The following is an 18509-nucleotide window of genomic DNA, read 5'->3' on the forward strand; positions in this document are numbered from 1 at the left end:
GTAATTTCAAGTACAAAGGTAATCACGCGGTATAGGTGAAGGCAGGAAGAGGTCTGGGACCTCCATTACAGCTCCACAGGTGCATTCTTGCCACATCAGGGTGTGCTGTGGCCCAGATTAACCTCAGAGTCTCTAAGTGATATATGAGGTTTATCATTTACACCGATGGGCCACTGGTATAGTTACAAAGCTGATCCCAGAGACCTACTCCTTAAATGCATAGACTGTAAACAAACCTGGTACATCGTCTTAGTATCTCATAGATGAGGACTCTCATGCTAGCAGATCTACCATGTTTGTTTCCCAGGAGGCTTGTCATTGGTATGTTTACGAGGAGGTTTGACTATATCACTTGTTTTTTTGGCCAGGGTAGCTTCTTCCCTGCCCCCTTCTGCACCTCCACGGTGAATGATGGGTTGTGGCTTAGCCATTCACTTCCTAACACATAGCTGGGTGAATATGAATGGACTCATTTAGCCTTTATAATAACCTTATGAGAGAGGTCTTCTTATTAAAAAACTGTTTCTCAGAGATTGGGAGGTAAAATGTGTCTAAGATCACTCAGGAAGTACCATGGCTGGGGTTTATACTTGGGTCTTTCTGACTCTACAGCTCATGTTCTTGTCAGTGTGCCCCAAACTAGTCGTTTTCATTTAATGAAGTCTAGTGGCCGTTGCTTCCATGCAGGGCTTCTAGAATGTATGAAAGGCAGGTACTTGGAGAAGGAAAGTAGATATTTCTATTTAAGTTTGCTGCCATTCATGGTCATGAGGATAAACTAAAAATATATGCATTTTCCTTCTTTATTTGGACTGTGAGAGACAGATATCCCATAGTTGATCAAACACTGTCCTTAAAAGTCAAGAAGTTTAGGTTTGGACATGGCTCTGTCACCTGATGGCTGTGTACCCTTTGAACTTGTGTTCTTAACCTCTTTAAGCCTCAGTTTCTTCTCTTGTAAAATGGGATTGATCATATCTCTCAGGTTCCTAAAAGTATAATTTTAGGTAGTATCAGTACCACTTTTGTATAGGTTTTCTTTTTCTTTTTAATCTATTAAAACTTTAGTGTTTTTCAAAAAAAAAAATTCTTTTCTGGGGACAGAGTTGACAGAGTTTAATGTTTTCTACCCTTACCCTGTGAACTTCATAAATCCTTATACTTACTCAGTTTGCTAGAAGCTTTCCATGCAATGCATGTTAGCCAGCTTGGCTTCTTTCCAGTTATTTTATGGTGAACCTCATTTGTCAAACTGTTGAGCCTATGTGGTATACCTGTTTGTATTTCTAAGATCTTAGGCTGCAGATGACTTCATCTTTCCTGGAATATTTCCCAGTCTGTCTTTTTATTTTTTAAATCTAGTGTAGTATCTTTAGATCCTGGAATAAGCTCTGCTTTGTACCACGTTGTGCAGGAGGAGCAGAACAATTGGACTCTGATTCTTATGGCTGTCTGTCTGCCTCTGTATGGCTGACTGCACTGTCCTCCCACAGTGATAGGAACTCTTGGGGCTGGTTGCCACAGGTAAGGCTAAGGCATAGGGAGAATAGAAGCAGACACAGGGCGGGGACAAAAGAGAGAAGGGCTGTGGAATAGCAGAGTGTGACCAACAGTTGTCTCCATTTCTCCACCTCTTGATCATACTTGTATTGTGAACAATGACTAGTATATTAATACAGTCACAGGTGTTAGAATTAAGGTCCTAAAGGGACCTCGATCATCTCACTCAAACTGTATAATTTATAAATAAGAAAATACAATATATAGTGATAAAATGACTCATTATCCAAGTTTATAAAGCTAATGAATAGTAGAACTGGAACTTGAAATCAGTTCTGTTGATTCCAAATCCAGTATTTCATCTGCTAGTGCAACATCTAGTGGTTTGTTTGCATTTTTTCACCCACCAAATATTTAGTCACCAGCTTTTAGGTACATACGATATATGTTAGGTCTGAAAGTCAAATTCATACATGTTAATTTAATGGTCAAGATAAGCGAATACACTAATATTGGTAGTACTAGGATGTGTTAAACAAGGTAAGAGTTAGATGTAGATTTTTAAAGCTTATAAAGTTTTTACTAACTTGTGTTTTATTACACAAGAAATGCTTATTTATTATACAAATTTGAGACAATGGGCAAAACAGTCAAACCACCCAAATTCTACCACCTAGAAAAATTTCTTTTTCGTGTATGTTTGTATATATATTTTTTTAAATTACAAAAGTCGAATCCTTCTAAACATTCTTTTATAAACTGATTGATAACCTGGAGAACCAGGCTGGGAGAACTCAGAGTGGCAGTTGTGAACACTGTCAGATCCTGCTGCAGCAGTTGTTGAAGGTAGGAGTGAGCAAGGTTTAAGGGCCATTTAAAGACTCAACTAGAATGGAGTTTGTGTTGAGGAATCTGAATTGGTGGATTAATGGTTCTTGGGTAGAAGGCAAACTATTGCCAGAATGGCAAGGCCTTTTTCCCTTCCTCTGGCCATATTGTTTCAAGGTTATTTCATTGGAAGTATTACCATTGGGATCCAAGAGTCAGTGGTTTGGATCTCCTAATTTAGCTAGAGATACAAGTGAGCTGTAGGGTGTAGAAGTAAGTTTCCTGATATCAGACAGTTACGGTCAACCTATTGAGGATCCTTTCCGGACAGAATCCTGCTATAGTTGAAAAGGAGTATGGAAGTGAAAGTGTAGTCATCAGCTCATTATGTAGTCATCAGCTGATTATTTATTTATTTAGGCCAATTTCTTGGCCTTTCAGGAACTTTTTTATTTGCTTCTTCTATTGGTTGCTTGCTTTTAAGATTGGCAAATTAATGTAAAATGAAGCTTATCATAAATTCTGAAGAGTTACATAAATGTAACTGATGGTATTAACACTGATGGTAAAAATGAGACTTTTTGTTTTGTTTCAGATGCAGGGCTTTTTTTTTTTTTTTTTGATGCCTACAGTGTTTCTTAAAATAATCTGTCTAAATATATAGAACTTTAAAATGTAGGTCTTATGAAGAACATTTATTTCTCTATGCATATATTTAGCCTTGGGTCTTGGATATTGCTTTGGAAATATAAAAGCTAGCTCATGGGTAAATAGATTATTCTTGTAAGCATTTTTTAAAAGGGGCAAATGTGCTTATGCTTTTTTAAAAGTGCTTTTCTTTTTGTAATAAAAGCTTACTGGAAAATTTTGGGTGTTGGTATGTGGGAGATAATTTGTGCTTTACATTGTTTCTGGGAAAAGATGTGTGTGATGTAAAATAGGTAAAATAACCAGTGATGATCTTTATTAAAAGATGCTTGCTTTGTGGGATTCGACTTTGGACATGTTTTTCCATTTTCCTTTGGGAATCTTTTTCTTCTAAATTTCAGTGTTGCAGTCTGTCTTAACCTTAGCCTTTTATGTGTATATTCTGTTAGGTATATTCTGTTAAAGGTTTGAATATGGCCCCTTGGTGACATTACTCGTGACTTATCCTCCTAGATTGTCCCTGGATGCATGAATGGGTAGATAAGATAGATGTAGATGGTTAGACTTATTTTTGCTTATGAGTCAGTCTGAAGATTGAGATCTTCATTGGATTCCCTTTTGATATCCTAGAGATTTCTCTTTACCCCTTTGCTACAGCTCTGGCCTAAGTAGACTTTGGAAGCCTTTTTATTTTCTTTCTCCATCTCTGAATTTGGATGTGGAATGTTAGAAGCGTTTGTTATCCTTCAACCCACTCATCTCCCTTATTCCTAATTGTTTTTCTTTGTACCACATGAAATAAGCTTTTTTACTTATGAAGGTAACTGATTTTACTTCAAGAGTCGGTCTGCTTTGAGGGTATTTGGTAAGTGCATACATAGTGAGTCAGTATTGACTGATCTGTGTCCTCTTTGACCTTCACCCTGTCCTTGGTAAAATTTTAGAATTTCAGTAGTTGTGATGTCTCTCAGATATCTTGTTTGTTCAGGTACCTCACTACTTCATAGACTAATAATTTCTGCTCACAGATAGTTTAGTCCAACATTGCTTAGGGGAAATGCTTTAAATTCATATTTCTTCATAGTAAATTAAGATGAAACATTTGAGTCATACTAGTCTGTATTAAAATACAGTGAAGAAGTTTTTCAGTTGTGAAACAGATTCTTTGTAAAAGGAGTAAATGTATGCTTAATTACTTTCATCTCCCTGTTTAATACACAAGCATTTAGAAAACATGGAATAAACAAACAAGCACAAAGTAGACAAAACTACCCACTGGACTCTCTCAAATGCTGTTTTCTCCCTGGAAAACGTGACTCTCCCCTAACAGTTGATAATTCCTAATTGTTCTTTAAATCTCAGCTCTTAGATGTCATTTTCTCAGGGCAGTTTTTTCTTTTTTTTTTTTTAAACTCCTAGAGCACATTGTGTAGAGCTCTGTGTTATGTGTTTTTGTAGCTTCCCATATGTCTACTGTAGCAGTCATATCACTTTGTTGTTATTACGGGTTTTATGTCTATCCCTAATAGTCTGTAAGCTCTGTGACAGCCAGAACTGCATCTGTTTTATCACTCTATTTCAGTGCCTGGTATATAGTAGCCCCTTAATTTTTTTAAATTTATGAATTAACTTTAACCTTTTAATACTTTTGATGTTTTATTTCATACTTTTCTATGTGTCTGGGTACACATAAAAATATATAAACACATACTTTTGTAATGCTATTACACTGGAGTTTTTTTACCCTTTTGTGTAGGAATAGAATTTTGAAATCAACATGTGAGGTAAAAATTGCTCTTCAGTCTTTGGATTGACAGTAAGTCAACAAAGTCAGTTTCCCTCCAGTGTACAGTGATAAAGGTCTGCTTATATACAGTGGTAGTTGGTCTCTCTAGAGACTTATCCAAGGTCCTCTAAAACCAGACTCTCATGTACCTTCCGGCAGTCTTTCCTGCTGTGCACTTACATACACTGGCTTCAGTTGAATTTCTCCTATCTTTAGTTTACTCTGTGTTTGTCTTGTATTTTCTGGTTCCCGCTCCTTTGTTCATGCCATTTTTCCTCTTTGGAATACCTTAGCTTTTCCCTTTCTATCCATTTTTAAGGCCCACGTCAAATTCCATCTGCTGTGACATGTTTCTCTTTTTCTCTGGCTAACCCTTAGTGTCCTCCTTTCACTTCTGAGTTCATGGCGCTTTATTGCCAATGGTTATCCTTTGACACTTGGTGATTTACCATTTTGGGACTGTTTTTTGAGGCTCTTGCTTTTGTGTGAGTTTGTCTTTTCTGGTAACCATATTGTTGGATCACTGAAGGCAGGGATATTCATCTTCTATTTATTTGTGTTCTTCATAATTTATACCTGGCACAAAGTTTTTCAGTAAATAGTTTATTTGGTTAACTATAAAAATTTATTTGCCCCTCATATTTATAGCATGAACCCTGCAGAGAATTCTTTGTCTTTAAGAAATTTCTACAAATACTTGATTCTATTCTGTCTTACTGCTTTCATGTAATATCTAAAGTATCCAGGAAATCTGTATATAAGTAGCACAAGAAGCTTAAGTAACTATGGGGTGCCTTATGCCCCACTTACATAGAAATTTTTGATGGTGCACCTATATACTAGGTGAAGGAAGAGAAATCATGGATTAGAGGTAGTAAGTTTTTCAGCGGAGCAGAGATCCATTCCTTATAACTGATGCCTCTGAACTCTGAACCATGTTATTCCCAAGGTAGAAGAAAAATTTCCAGGAAGATGATTAGATTTCCTTAATGTATTGGGAGCCATGTTTATTAAATGATTAATTTTATTACATCAGTCTTGTGACTTGAATGAGAAATTGTCTCCTTGCTATAGGTAGACCGTTATTTAAGAAATTCTTCTTAATTGATTTGTTTCTTCTACTGTGGTATAGCCTAAAAATCAATGGGAATTGTAACTAGTGATGAATTTTGAAAAAGGTGTTCAAGAGCCCTAGTTTTCTGTTGTCACAGAAGTTAAAAAAAATGGTATTCCTCATATTTACTAATTTGGTGAACTTGCTTTCTTGTTACCTGTTCATCAAACTGTTAAAATGTAAAGTGCAGATGGCATTAATGTGGAAGGGATTTTGTTTGTTTTTTGTTTAGGTACAAAGAGGATGGTGAAGCTTTATTAATTTTGCTTCCCTCAGAAGAAAAAGGGATGGTGCAGCAGCTTCTTCAGAAGAAAGTGCCTGTGAAGGAAATCAAGTAAGAACTATTTGCTGTCTTGATATTATTGTTAGAAAAATGAAGGCATGAAATTATTATGCCTAATTATGTATACCTAATTCCCTCCTCCCTCTAAGCTTTTCTGCTCTATGATTTTGGACTTTTTGTTTGCTTTGTTTTTAACAACTTTTTTAGAAGACTGTCATCGGAGAAAACAAGATGAAAAAGAGACCTTGTTAGCATCAGGAGGCATTGATGGTTGAAAGAATTAAACCTCTTGGCTGAACTTATTTTTGGGGTTGTCTGTCTATTTCAGAGGATTGTCCTCTCCTGTCATTGAAGATGTTTAGATTGAGTGTCAGCAGAATTGATTGTAGTCTCACTTATATTGGGGCCCTTGAAACACCCTGCTTTCATCTGGAGGAAAGTAACTTGGGAGGGTGGTTAGATGTGGTGGAGGAGTGGATAAGAGTTTAGATGAAACAAGATTGGGTGTGAGTTGATAATTGTTGAGGCTGAGTGAAAGTTTTCTACCTTTGTATATTTTGATATTTTCTGTAATTAAAAAAAATAAAAAACACCTCATCTGCCACCACCTATTACCACTCCAGCTTTTCAGGAACAAAATTGTTCAGTCTAAAATCAGGGAAACAAGTGGAATTTCCTTTGTGAAACCTAGAATAGATGCTTGTAAAAATTACATTCTTTCCTGTAATTTTCATTCTAAACCCCGGGCAGATTTAAGTAACCATTCTATTATGTTATGCCTGATTTCTAGATAAGGAAAACAATATTTATATCCTTGGCTACTTGTTTATTATTTGACTTTTGTTTTATGGTATTTGACTGAAAACGGAAATTGTATAAAAGTGACGTTTGCTTTCATTTATTCCATTTCATTGATGATACACCTCCCACAAGAGGCTACTTTCTATCCTTAAAGACTTAAGAAGTGAACATTGCTAATTGTGGTGTTAACCTAATCTTTCAGTCACTCAGCATGGGTTGTTTAGAGAAAATGTGAATTTTACATTTTTTTCCTGCATTATTCAAAATATGCAGAGTCAAATTTCTGTCTAGTGTAATTTCAGTCTAATCTGGGTCATAGATGAGAAATAATGTTATAGATTTTAAAAATACTGAGGAAAATAGAAAATACTGTATACTGTTTTCAGTTTCTAAAATTGAGATGTCTTAGTTTAATCTTTATCTTTTTGTTACAAAAGAATCAATCCAGAAAAACTTACAGACATTCAGAAAAAATTGGAATCGCTTTTAGCTCAAGATCAAGATTTAAAAGAAAGAGCTCAAAGGGTAAGTCATTTTTGAATTTGATACCTTCAGTGGAATAGAGCATATAATAAAGTTACGTTGTATCATTTTCTACTACTTCTAGGTTGCATAGTTATGCTTCAGATATTCAGGTAGTATAAAGTTCAGGTAAGTTTAACTTATTCTTTAACTTTGAAAAAATTATGTATTTCTTTATTTTTTTTAAAAAAATTTTTGGCTGCACCACGTGGCATGTGGGATCTTGGTTCCCCAACCAGGGGATTGAACCCGTGTCCCTTGCAGTGGAAGCGTGGAGTCTTAACCACTGGACCGCCAGGGAAGTCCTAAAAGTATATATTTCTTATAGTAACTTGGAAAAATGTCTATTATTTGTCCATAGTCTTGTCAGACATATAGAAAATACTCTGATTTTTAAGTGCACAATGGCTGGATTTCTAATATACTTGATAAGGTTATCAACTTTTGATTTCTTCAGTAAAGTTTTTATTAACTTCTGACTGCACTTTCTTGACTGTAAAATTAATATCTTATATTAGGTTAAATTTCTAGAAAGCATAGCACTCTTGCTAAATTCTCTTTAGGAATGAGATTTTAATCTATAAGTATGACAGTGTTCCCAAACTGCTTTTTTTGGACTTAGAAATCCTCTTGATTAGCAAATACTCAAAGAATTGTCACTTTTAGTTATACTTATTTTTTAGTTCTTAGAGTACCCAGCAGTAGATTCTTTAGAAAAGGAAGATGTGAAATTATTTTCCGTTGTGCTTATAGCTGTCCAATCTTTGAATTAACAAATATTTGAGTCCCTGTTATGAAGCTCTTCATTTTCAGCACTTGTTTACTTATATTTTAGTTACGAGATCTACATAGGATATCTACATCTGCATCTCCCATAACTCAACAATGATTTAAAGAGTAGGGATTCAGAGATTGGAGGAAGAAAATAAAGAGGAGGCATGGAAAGGGCATCCTCAGTAGACAGAGGAGCCTGAGCAGAAAGTCAGTAGTCAGTCTTTTGTGTGATGGTTTTGAAAGTGGATATTCTAAGCAAAGAAGTTTTATTTAAAGAGAAGATCTTATGTTTAAAAAATTAACTTAGGTTATATTTTATCAAATTATTGTCACTGTGCTTAAAATACCAACATTAATGATGAAAGCTAAAATTCAGATGCTTAGTATGTGCTAGGCACTTAGCTGCAGCATGACCCTATTACATGACAGTTTGGTTTTTTTTTTTTTTTACATGACAGTTTGATATGCATTGTGTTATTTAATCTTGCCAACAACTTGTGAGGTAGGTGATATTGATTTGATTTTATAGATGGGAAAATAGGAGCTGAGGAAATTAAAAATTGTCCAGGGTGACGTAGCTATTAAGTGGCAGACCTAAGATTTAAATCCAGGTCTTTCTTCAGAACTTCCATGATACATCAGGAGAAGTTCCAGAGTATAAGAGAATCAAATGATGAACTGTGCGTAGTTAAACTTCTGTAAGCTCACTTCACCTGAAATCTAATGAAAAGGGTCTTTAAACAGATTTTTTTTTCTTAGTTTTTGGGCATATATTTAGGGATGGAAACATTTGTGTGCATGTTTTGCCTAGCAGACATACTTTAAGCTAGGAGTTAAATCTTTTAGAAGCTTTGGAAATAGTATGCACATTTGAAAATAATATACATGAATTCTGATGTCATGACTTTGTGCATACTTAGGTCATTCTATTATGAATCAGGAAATATGAAACACTGGAAGGATGTCGTTTCACTGGTTTCTGCATATAACAAATGAGCCTTCCAGAATAAAATTATAGAAAAGCACATTGAAATAAATGATGTGATTTACTGGGTGTCACGCATGGTTTAGCAGAACGGCTAACTGTTGTCAGCTGCAGCAAGCTATCGAATTTCATAGAAGCGATTTTCTAGCTTTTATTATAATCTGGATAGAACAAAAACAATAAGAAACTGGGATGATTTCTTGTGGACGATTGTAGGGGAAAAAATTATCCTTGAATTATTCATTTTAATGCCTATGGAGACAGGGAAAATGGTTTGAAGATTAGTGTAAATGGTTTGAAGAAAGGATTAGTGTAAAGTTAGAGAAAATGTGAGGTTTAGGAAATATAGAAATGGGAATTAAATATACTTTACAAAAATTAATTTTAAAATCAAAAAATAAAACTCCTGCTTACATATGTTTCACCATCTTTGCTGCCTGTTTATTTTACAGACTGACAGAGGATCCAGGACCATGTTTACTTTTTAGTTTGCAATAGCTCTTGGTATAAAGATAGTTTACTTTCTTTCTTTTTTTTTTTAACACAAACAAGAAAAATATTACAAGTTAATGACAGATTACTTGAAATTATAATGACAACTAATTACTTGAAATTATAATAAAAAAGAAAAAGCTTTAGGAATAAACTTTTCCTGTTATGATTTTATTAAGCTTAATTTAAGTACAGTGAAATTTTGTTGTAGTAGTCAAAGGATGTTTTCAAGTAATAATTATTACTTATAACTGGTATTCATTGGTACTTAATGTATTCCAGAAGAAATGCCGAGTACTCTACATGCATTTTTCTCATTTAATTCTCATAACACTCTGAGTAGAAGGTACTGTTATATTATGTTTGATAGATGAGGAAACTGACAGAGAAATGAGAAACTTGCTCAGCTAGTAAGATGTGGAGCTCAGATTTCAACTGTATTATTCCAAAGCCTGTGTTTTTCCATATTAATGCACCTGAATGGTATTAACTTCTAGAATAGCTTTTTGAGAAGGTTATGTTTTATGTTGAGTTGGCTTGATGAAACCAAATTTAAAGTCTTTTCTAATATTACAATTCGAAAAAGGTAGGTTTTTTTGTTTTTGTGGGATGACATATACTCAGCTATTTTTGAGGTTTTTCACTACTGTTGAATTTATCCTTTTGATTAATTTTTTTATCTCAGTTAAAATTCATTTTCCATTTCTGACTAGTATATATCTTACACTTCAGCCTTTTATGTTTACAGTGTTTTGTCTCCTACATACGTTCAGTGTATCTGATGAAGGATAAAGAAATATTTGATGTGAGCAAGTTACCTATACCTGAATATGCCCTGTAAGTATTCATATTATAGTTTTGTTTGTGAATCCTTAAAGTTAGAGGGAATTTGTTTGAAACCTGGTTTTGAGAGTCTTAGTTTAAACCACTGTGCCTTACCTTAAAAGAATCTGTTGAAGATTTGCAGAGAAAAAGATTATATAAACTGTAGAAAACTTGTTGAGCTTTCAGTTGTCAGGAATTTCAGTCAGGAGGAAGTTTCTTACTTGTAAGTATGAATTCCTGAAAGTTACACTGGCAGTTTCCTGTAGTTTGGGCTTAAAGGAGATGGAGAGCAATTGACAAGCATTCTTTGAAATCTTTAAATGTCTGTAGCCCTCTTGTTTTCTAAAAAGCTGGCTTGGTTTACTGTAGTTCTTTTTATGCTTTGGATGCAAGTCTCTTTGTCAGTTCTTCCCTTCTTTTAGATTGGTTTCCCATGCTGCTTATTGCCTGGATATTCTTTGTGTCTTGATGTTTCTTACATGTGCTCACAGTTACCATGGCAAAATGTCTCTCTTTAGTAATTGTGGTTACTATTATATGAAAACGGAACTCTTGGTCTTGTTTTGGCTTAGTAGTTGAAGGATTTTTTTTCCTAATCTTTTCAGGTATAAAGGAGGAGCATCTGTTTTTTCAATGGGGTCCCACTGTGGGAAAAGCATTGACAAAATCCTATAGAAGCACCCTTAAGGTTACTCATACTTTGAATGTCAGATTGAAATCTCCTAGTCTGTGATGAAATATGTACTTTCAAAGCAAGGTCTGTGTATTTGGCCTGCTTTCCAGGAATTCGAGTACCTTTACCTTTGAGTCTAATAAAAACTTGTATCCGAGTGAGCTGCTGTTTTCCATTCTTCATGTTACATTGCAAGTTCATTATAACAGGTAATTTGTCAGTTGTAACATTTTAGAGCCATTTAATTTGCTAGATAACAAAGTAAGGTCACTGACTTTTTGTTTAGGTAATGGATGGAAAATCACATGCCAGGGATAACATGTTTTTGTTTGCTTATCTCTTTACGAATTTTAAAATTTCTGAATATGATTCATGGTTTAGGTTATTAGCTGATTTTTGTGCTTCATGAAATTCTATCCTGGTTTCCTGGTTTTCTCATTGACATAGCTGAGATATTAGCAAACAGGAGAGGCACAGGTCTTTTAATGCTGCAGGGCCATATTTAGAGGACATTTTGTTGCCACAGATGCCAGTAAATCTCATCTGTTTACAGTTGAAGACCTTTGCTTTTTGTTGGTGATGCTTAGGGAAGCAGAAAGTTAAATTTTGAGCCTAAATTACTGGTACGGTTTAACTTGGTGTTTTAATTTAATTTTTGTGGATTTTAGATGTATAATTTCCTTGATCTATAATTTCCTTTAGAAGCCTTTGATACCTAAAACAGTGCTATGTATGTGGGATAAAATAAAGGTTTAAAAAACTATTTTACTGAAGAAATATATTTTATTTATTTATATTAGTAAAATACTTTTTTGAATATTAAAGAAATATGTTTTAAATACCTAATATATCTAGTTCATTGAGCTAGGCATTAAAATTATAGATGTGGGGCTTCCCTGGTGGCGCAGTGGTTGAGAGTCCGCCTGCCGATGCAGGGGACACGGGTTCGTGCCCCAGTCTGGGAAGATCCCACATGCCACGGAGCGGCTAGGCCCGTGAGCCATGGCCGATGAGCCTGCGCGTCTGGAGCCTGTGCTCCGCAAGGGGAGAGGCCACAACAGTGAGAGGCTCGCGTACTGCAAAAAAAAAAAAAAAAAAAATTATAGATGTATGGTTATGTACTTCTACCTTAAAGGAGGTCCAAGTTTAGTAGCAGAGAAAGACATGTAAATGTAACTGTAATACATTGAGAGAAATGCTCTGATGCGTATTGAGTTTGTGATCCTAACTGTATCCCCTATAACAGTAATAATGACAAGTGCTCAGTAGTGGCTGCCTGTGTGTTAGGCACTATAATAGATGCATTGCCTCTGTGAACTCATTTTATTTTTATAATGATCCTATAATGTAGGTACTCTTGTCATGCCATTTTGCAAATGAGAGGACTGAGGTATAGAGAGGTTTAATAATGTCCTTTGATCATATAGCTTATAGGTGACAGAGCCAGGATTTTAACCTCAACAGTTCTATTTATGAATCCAGGTTTTACAACCACACCTCTCAGTTTCTGTGAATTGTGTCTTATAGGAAAAAGGCAGTTGGTCCATTTTCTAATGTTAGCTTTTTATTATAGCAGGCCTTGCTTTAAGAGTTTCTTTTCAATCCATCTGTGGGAACTCAGAAGCTAGGAAAGACCTGACCATAAAGTAAATCTTGATCTTAGAAGGAGAAAATAAGATTTTTTTTTTCTTTTTTGGTCTCAAGTTTAAAAATCCATTTTTATAGAAGTGATTGTGCCACATTATGTGTGTTAGAAGGGAGGATGATAATACTTGAGTTTATTCATTGCAGAGAACTGTGTTTTGTTCTTTCATGGTCATGCCTTTTCCAGCTTTAGTATTTATATTTTACAAAGTATTTTCATATAGTTAGTACATCAGATATTTATAACAGCTGTGAGATAGGCCTGGTAGGTATTGTTATCTCACATTTGAGAAAACTGAGGCTGAGAGAGTTATACTGGAAATAGGCAGATTTAGTAGTTGAACTGTTCCCTTGCTCTGGTCTCATGCTCTTTATTTTGTTAACTGTGTTACCATCTTAATGGAAAATGGGGTATCTCCAATATTTTCTGACAGGTATTCATTATCTTTTAGATCACCTAATGTGTCAAGATGGAGTTGTATCTCAGAGGAACATTTTCTTAAAAAAAAAATTTCCAAAAATCTCAACTCCTGAGAAACTGTTTTATAATAAACTCATAAACACACCGTCAGTGTGCTGAGATAACTGTTTTCATTTGCTCATATTTAAGGTCTCTTGGTCTTGCTGTGGCACCACGGGTAAGATTTCTTCAGAGAATGCAAAAACAACCCAACAAAGAACTGGTAATGAGTCAAGATAATAAAGTAATTGAGCCAAGGACTCTCTCCCTCACCAGTGATGAAGTGGAAGAATTTAGAGCCTACTTCAATGAGAAAATGTCTATTCTCCAGAAAGGTGGGAAAATACCAGAAGGAACAGAGTACAGACTGGCTAGTGGTATTAGTGATGGAGAGGAAGAAGAGAAAGAATGTGAACAAGAAATGGAAGAGAAACTGGGAAAAACAAAAGGGTCTCAACCTCAGTCTGCCTCTAGCAATAAAGAGCCACAGAAGAACAAAGAAGTTCCTGTGCAGTTCTTGGACAGAGATGATGATGATGAGGAGGACGATGGCCTCAATGCTGACTTCATTAAGGTGAAGAGGCGCAATGTGTTTGGGTTGGATCTTAAAGAGAATAAAACATTACAGGTAAGTTTACCCCTAGTGGAGGATCTTCTATTATTTCCTACCACTTCTTACCACGTGCTGCCTGTTGCCTTTGGGGAACTGTGGGAAAATAACCAGGAGAAATTTGTAGAATGACTTTCTTTGCTGTGAACTCTCCCTCCTTCTCCATCTTTAATGATGGAATAGGTGCTAAAGAATTCTCATTTTTCATAACTTTGGGAATTCTAAGAGGTTGACAGCTTTAATCTTTTCATTTATTGGTTTTCTGGTGCATGTTTTAAAAAGTAGCCAGTTTCATGATTATAACATTAAGTAATAAGGTGATGGGGTTTCGTGGTTTATGATGTGAGGATCCTTCACTGTGATTCTTAGTATACTACTTTCTGATTTAAATAATTATAAATATTCCTTACAACAATTCAATCTCTCTAAACTTTTAATGAGACATTTGGTTTTGGGCACCAATCCAGAATCTTAAAAAGAAAGCCAGCACTTCTATTTAAAGGCCGCTTATGAAGGTTTATTAAGTTTCACATAGGTCCTTTGTTTCTCACTAGGCACCTGCTAGGAGGAATAAAAGAGATAATCAAGGTAAAGCACCTGTTTCCTGGGGTACTTGTAGGTGCACAGTAAATATGTTTCTCCACCCTTCCCTTATTTTCGTTTTAATTTTGTATGCCTTATTCTTGATCATTTCTTTGGAGAGAATTGAATGAAAAATGAACCTGAACTCTTACTCCTTATACAATTCTTTATACAATATTGTGACAAGAGTCACAATAGGAAATATTAAATTTTGAACTATGAAACTTGGATAGGTGTTTTTTAAAATTAATTAATTAATTATTATTTTTGGCTGTGTTGGATCTTCATTGCTGTGTGCGGCTTTCTCTAGTTGAAGAGAGCGTGGGCTTCTCACTGCAGTGGCTTCTCTTGCTGCGGAGCACGGGCTCTAGAGCACATGGGCTTCAGTAGATGTGGCGCGTGGGCTCTAGAGCACAGGCTCAGTAGTTGTGGCTCACGGGCCTAGTTGCTCCACCGCATGTGGTGTCTTCCCAGACCAGGGCTCGAACCCGTGTCCCCTGCATTGGCAGGCGGATTCTTAACCACTGTGCCACCAGGGAAGCCCTGGATAGGTGTTTTTTAAAGTAACTAAATAAAAACTTTAAAAGTAGCAAACATACTTACTGAGTACTTTATGTATTAGGCATTTTCTAAACATTATCTCATTTGGTCCTTGAATAACCCTATAGGTAGGTACTCTATCATTATACAAGAGGAAAATAACAGAGATACAGAGATAATAAAATAGTGAGGTGCACAATTAATTATTGGCAAAGTCGGAGTTTGAATCTAGGTATTCTCACTCTAATACTCGTATCTTGACCAATAATCTGTTTTTTTGAAGTCTGATTTAGGTTTTCTCTTACGTTTTCTTCTGGACTTTTTATAGTTTTAGCACTTGAGTTTAGGGCTAGTGTTCATTTCAATTTAATTTTTGTGTATGGTATGAGGTAAGGGTTGAGGTTCCAATGCCTCCCTCCCCCCATGTGGATGTCCAGTTGAACCAGTACTGTTTTCTGAAATTACTGTCCTTTTTCCATTCTAGTTACCTTGACTCTTTGTTGACCATGTACGTTTAGGTCTCTGTGTTGACTCTCTTGGTTTTATACAGTTACCCTTTCATAAATAACACCGGTGTCAATTAGTATAGCTTTATGGTAAATCTCAAGTCAGATAGTGTTAGTCTTCCAACTTGATATTTTAAAAAATTTTGAGCATTTTTAGACCATTGCATTTCCATGTGAGTTTTTGAATCAGCTAGTTAATATTTATAGAAAGTCTTTTCATATTTTCATTGAGGTTGCATTGAATGTATAAATCTATTTGGGGAGAATTAACAATATTGACTCTTCTGATTCAGTATATGACATATCTTTCCATTTATCTAGGTCTTCTTTAATATCTTTTAGTATTTTTTAATAATTTTAAGCATGTACGTCTTACCACATATTTTGTTAGATCCATCACTATTTTATAGTTTTCAATGCTATTATAAATACTTCAAAAAATTCAGTTTCTCATTTTTTGTTGCTAGAATATAGAAGTACAGTTTTTGCATACCAGTCATTCTAAACTGTCCTGTTAAGTTCTTGTGGCTGTTTTTTGAGATTCTTTGGAGTTTTCTTTGGATCTTCTCTGTAGCTGGTCATGGTATTTGTGAATAAAGATAGTTTCATTTCTTCCTTTCCAATCTGTGTGTCTTTTATTTCATTTTCTTACTTGATTACACTGTATGTTGAGCAGCAGTAGTGAGAATGGACATCATTGTCTTGTTCCTGTCTTAGGGAGGGGAAACATTCAGTCCTTTACCATTACATCCGATGTTAGCTGTAGGTTTTTTGTAAATGCTTTTAACGGGTTGAGGAAGTTCATTCTATTTCTGGCTGGTTTAGTGTTTTTATCAGAAATGGATGGTGAATTTTGTCAGATGCTTTTTCTGCACCTATTAGGGTGAACATAGAGTTGTTGTTATTTATTCTGTGAGCACATTGATTTTTCTAATGTTGAAGCAACCTTAAATTCCTGATAAACCTCACTCATTCGTGATGTGCTTTCCTGTATCTATTACAGGACTTTATTTGCTAATATTTTGTTAAGGGTCTTTGCTTCTGTGTTCATAAGGAATATTGGTTTGTAGTTTTCCTGTAATGACTTTGAGGACATGACACGTTTTAAAAGCTTTAGATACATTTTGCCAAACTGTCCTGCAGAGAGGTCATATTGATCATTGTCCCACGGGCTTTATGTCCGTGCCCATTTACTAACACCAACACCGAATATCCACATGTTTTTACTGTTTTGAAACAAACAGTTAGTGAGAAATTCAAACTTACTATTTCAATTTATTTTTCCTTGATTCTGTTATTGAACATTATTCATTTATTTATCCATTGTATAATTTCTGTGTGTGTATTGCTTGTTTTCCTCTCTCTTTTTTTCTCTTACGATATTGGTCTCTTTCCTGTTGATTAGCAAGATGTCCTTAAACTTTAATTACTATTACTGACTTTTAATTATTTTATACCTCCCACCACATTTTTTGCCTGCCTTCCTTACTGGATTTTGAATTTCCTGAAATTATTGTCTTACTGACCAGTGTGTGTTCACGGCTTGATGCAGTGTCTAGGACCTAGTGCAGATTTCACAAATGTTTCATGAATGAATAAGTGAATCACTCATATCTTCTTTCACTTTGATAGTTTTATTTGCTGTGAATTATGTAGAATTCATATATGTAGAGTATATTCTTTGAAATCTATATTTTGAAACTGAGTATGATTTGTCTGATTGACTTACAATAATTCAAAAGGTATTGTTGAATTTTCTATAAACATGAGCAGAAATGACTTATTTGACTTGAATGATATAGCTGTGCAGGCCAAGCTTTGTAATTTAGATAGTAAATAAAAATATCTAATAGTAATGATAACTACTGTTATCATTGTTAACATATCACTGTTATTCTGTTAACTAAGAATATGTTTGCATAGCATAGTATAAAAAGTTCTATCTTGAAAATACCTGCTTTTTTTTTTTTAGCCATAACAAATGGGAAATATTATAGTGTTTGTGTCAAATGTGAGGGAACTTTTGGGGCAGTTACAGGATTTTTAAGAAGCCAATAAAGGAATGTTTTTCTGTATCTTCCTGCACATTTCCTAGTACTATACACAAAAAGTAGAGTTAAAATTACTGGCTCTTTAGCTGAAATAGAAATAGAAAGACTTGTCAACTTTACCTGTTATTTGCCTTTGAATTTTCAAAATCAATACTTATTTGTACTCAGATTATCTTTTTTTTGTTGTTGTTGTTGTTCTTTATCATGTTTTCAAGGCATTTGGTTTTGAGTGTGATTTTGTATCCACAATCTCAACTTGACTTTCCTATTTAGCCTTTGTTTGGGCGCTTTATATTTTCATATTGCATTGCAGCCATCACTCACTGGAAGCTGCTTTTTTCTTTTATTACCTGTTTTTAAGGATAGACCTGATAAAGTAAAGAAAACCAAACAAACTTTACACAAAATGGGAAATAATACTATCATTTACATATATAAATGAATTTATTCTTCTTAAGATTAAATATTGGGTTCGCTGAAAAGTTCGTTTGGGTTTTTCTGCAACATCTTATGGAAAAACCCGGACGAACTTTTTTGGCCAACCCAAAACTTTTTCAGACACTGCTGCCTTTGTTCAAATATTTTTGTTGCTGCTGTTTTAGAATTTTCTTTAGGGACAGCATACCAGGCATGCAAGGGAACTGGTTTCATTACCGCTATCACAGGCTGTTCTCTTTGTCTTGTTATCTTTTTCCTCATTTCTTGCTCCCTTGGAGCAGTTGTAGAACTCAATTGAGACTTGGAGTCAGTGGGAACACATTGGATTACAGATTACATGGAATTTGTTTATCATATCATTATCATTAATAAAATAATATATTTTTTGGTATTTTACCATATACCAGTGCTTTCCTTGCAAGTATTCATTTTATCCTCATGACAGGA

The 18509-nt window shown here is 34.9% G+C and overlaps 1 protein-coding gene across 1 annotated transcript in view; it reads left to right on the forward strand.

The window, feature by feature from the left end:
- The window catches only part of DDX10 (DEAD-box helicase 10), a 293379-nt gene that overhangs the window by 42699 nt on the left and 232171 nt on the right, over positions 1–18509 (forward strand). The window contains exons 10-13 of the mRNA XM_067750942.1: positions 6109–6210; positions 7398–7485; positions 10482–10570; positions 13486–13963. Coding sequence (XP_067607043.1) covers positions 6109–6210; positions 7398–7485; positions 10482–10570; positions 13486–13963 — 757 coding nt within the window. The remainder of the gene's footprint in view (positions 1–6108; positions 6211–7397; positions 7486–10481; positions 10571–13485; positions 13964–18509) is intronic.

Source organism: Pseudorca crassidens, chromosome 9 (genome assembly GCF_039906515.1).
Source record: "Pseudorca crassidens isolate mPseCra1 chromosome 9, mPseCra1.hap1, whole genome shotgun sequence".
NCBI classification, from domain to species: domain Eukaryota; kingdom Metazoa; phylum Chordata; class Mammalia; order Artiodactyla; family Delphinidae; genus Pseudorca; species Pseudorca crassidens.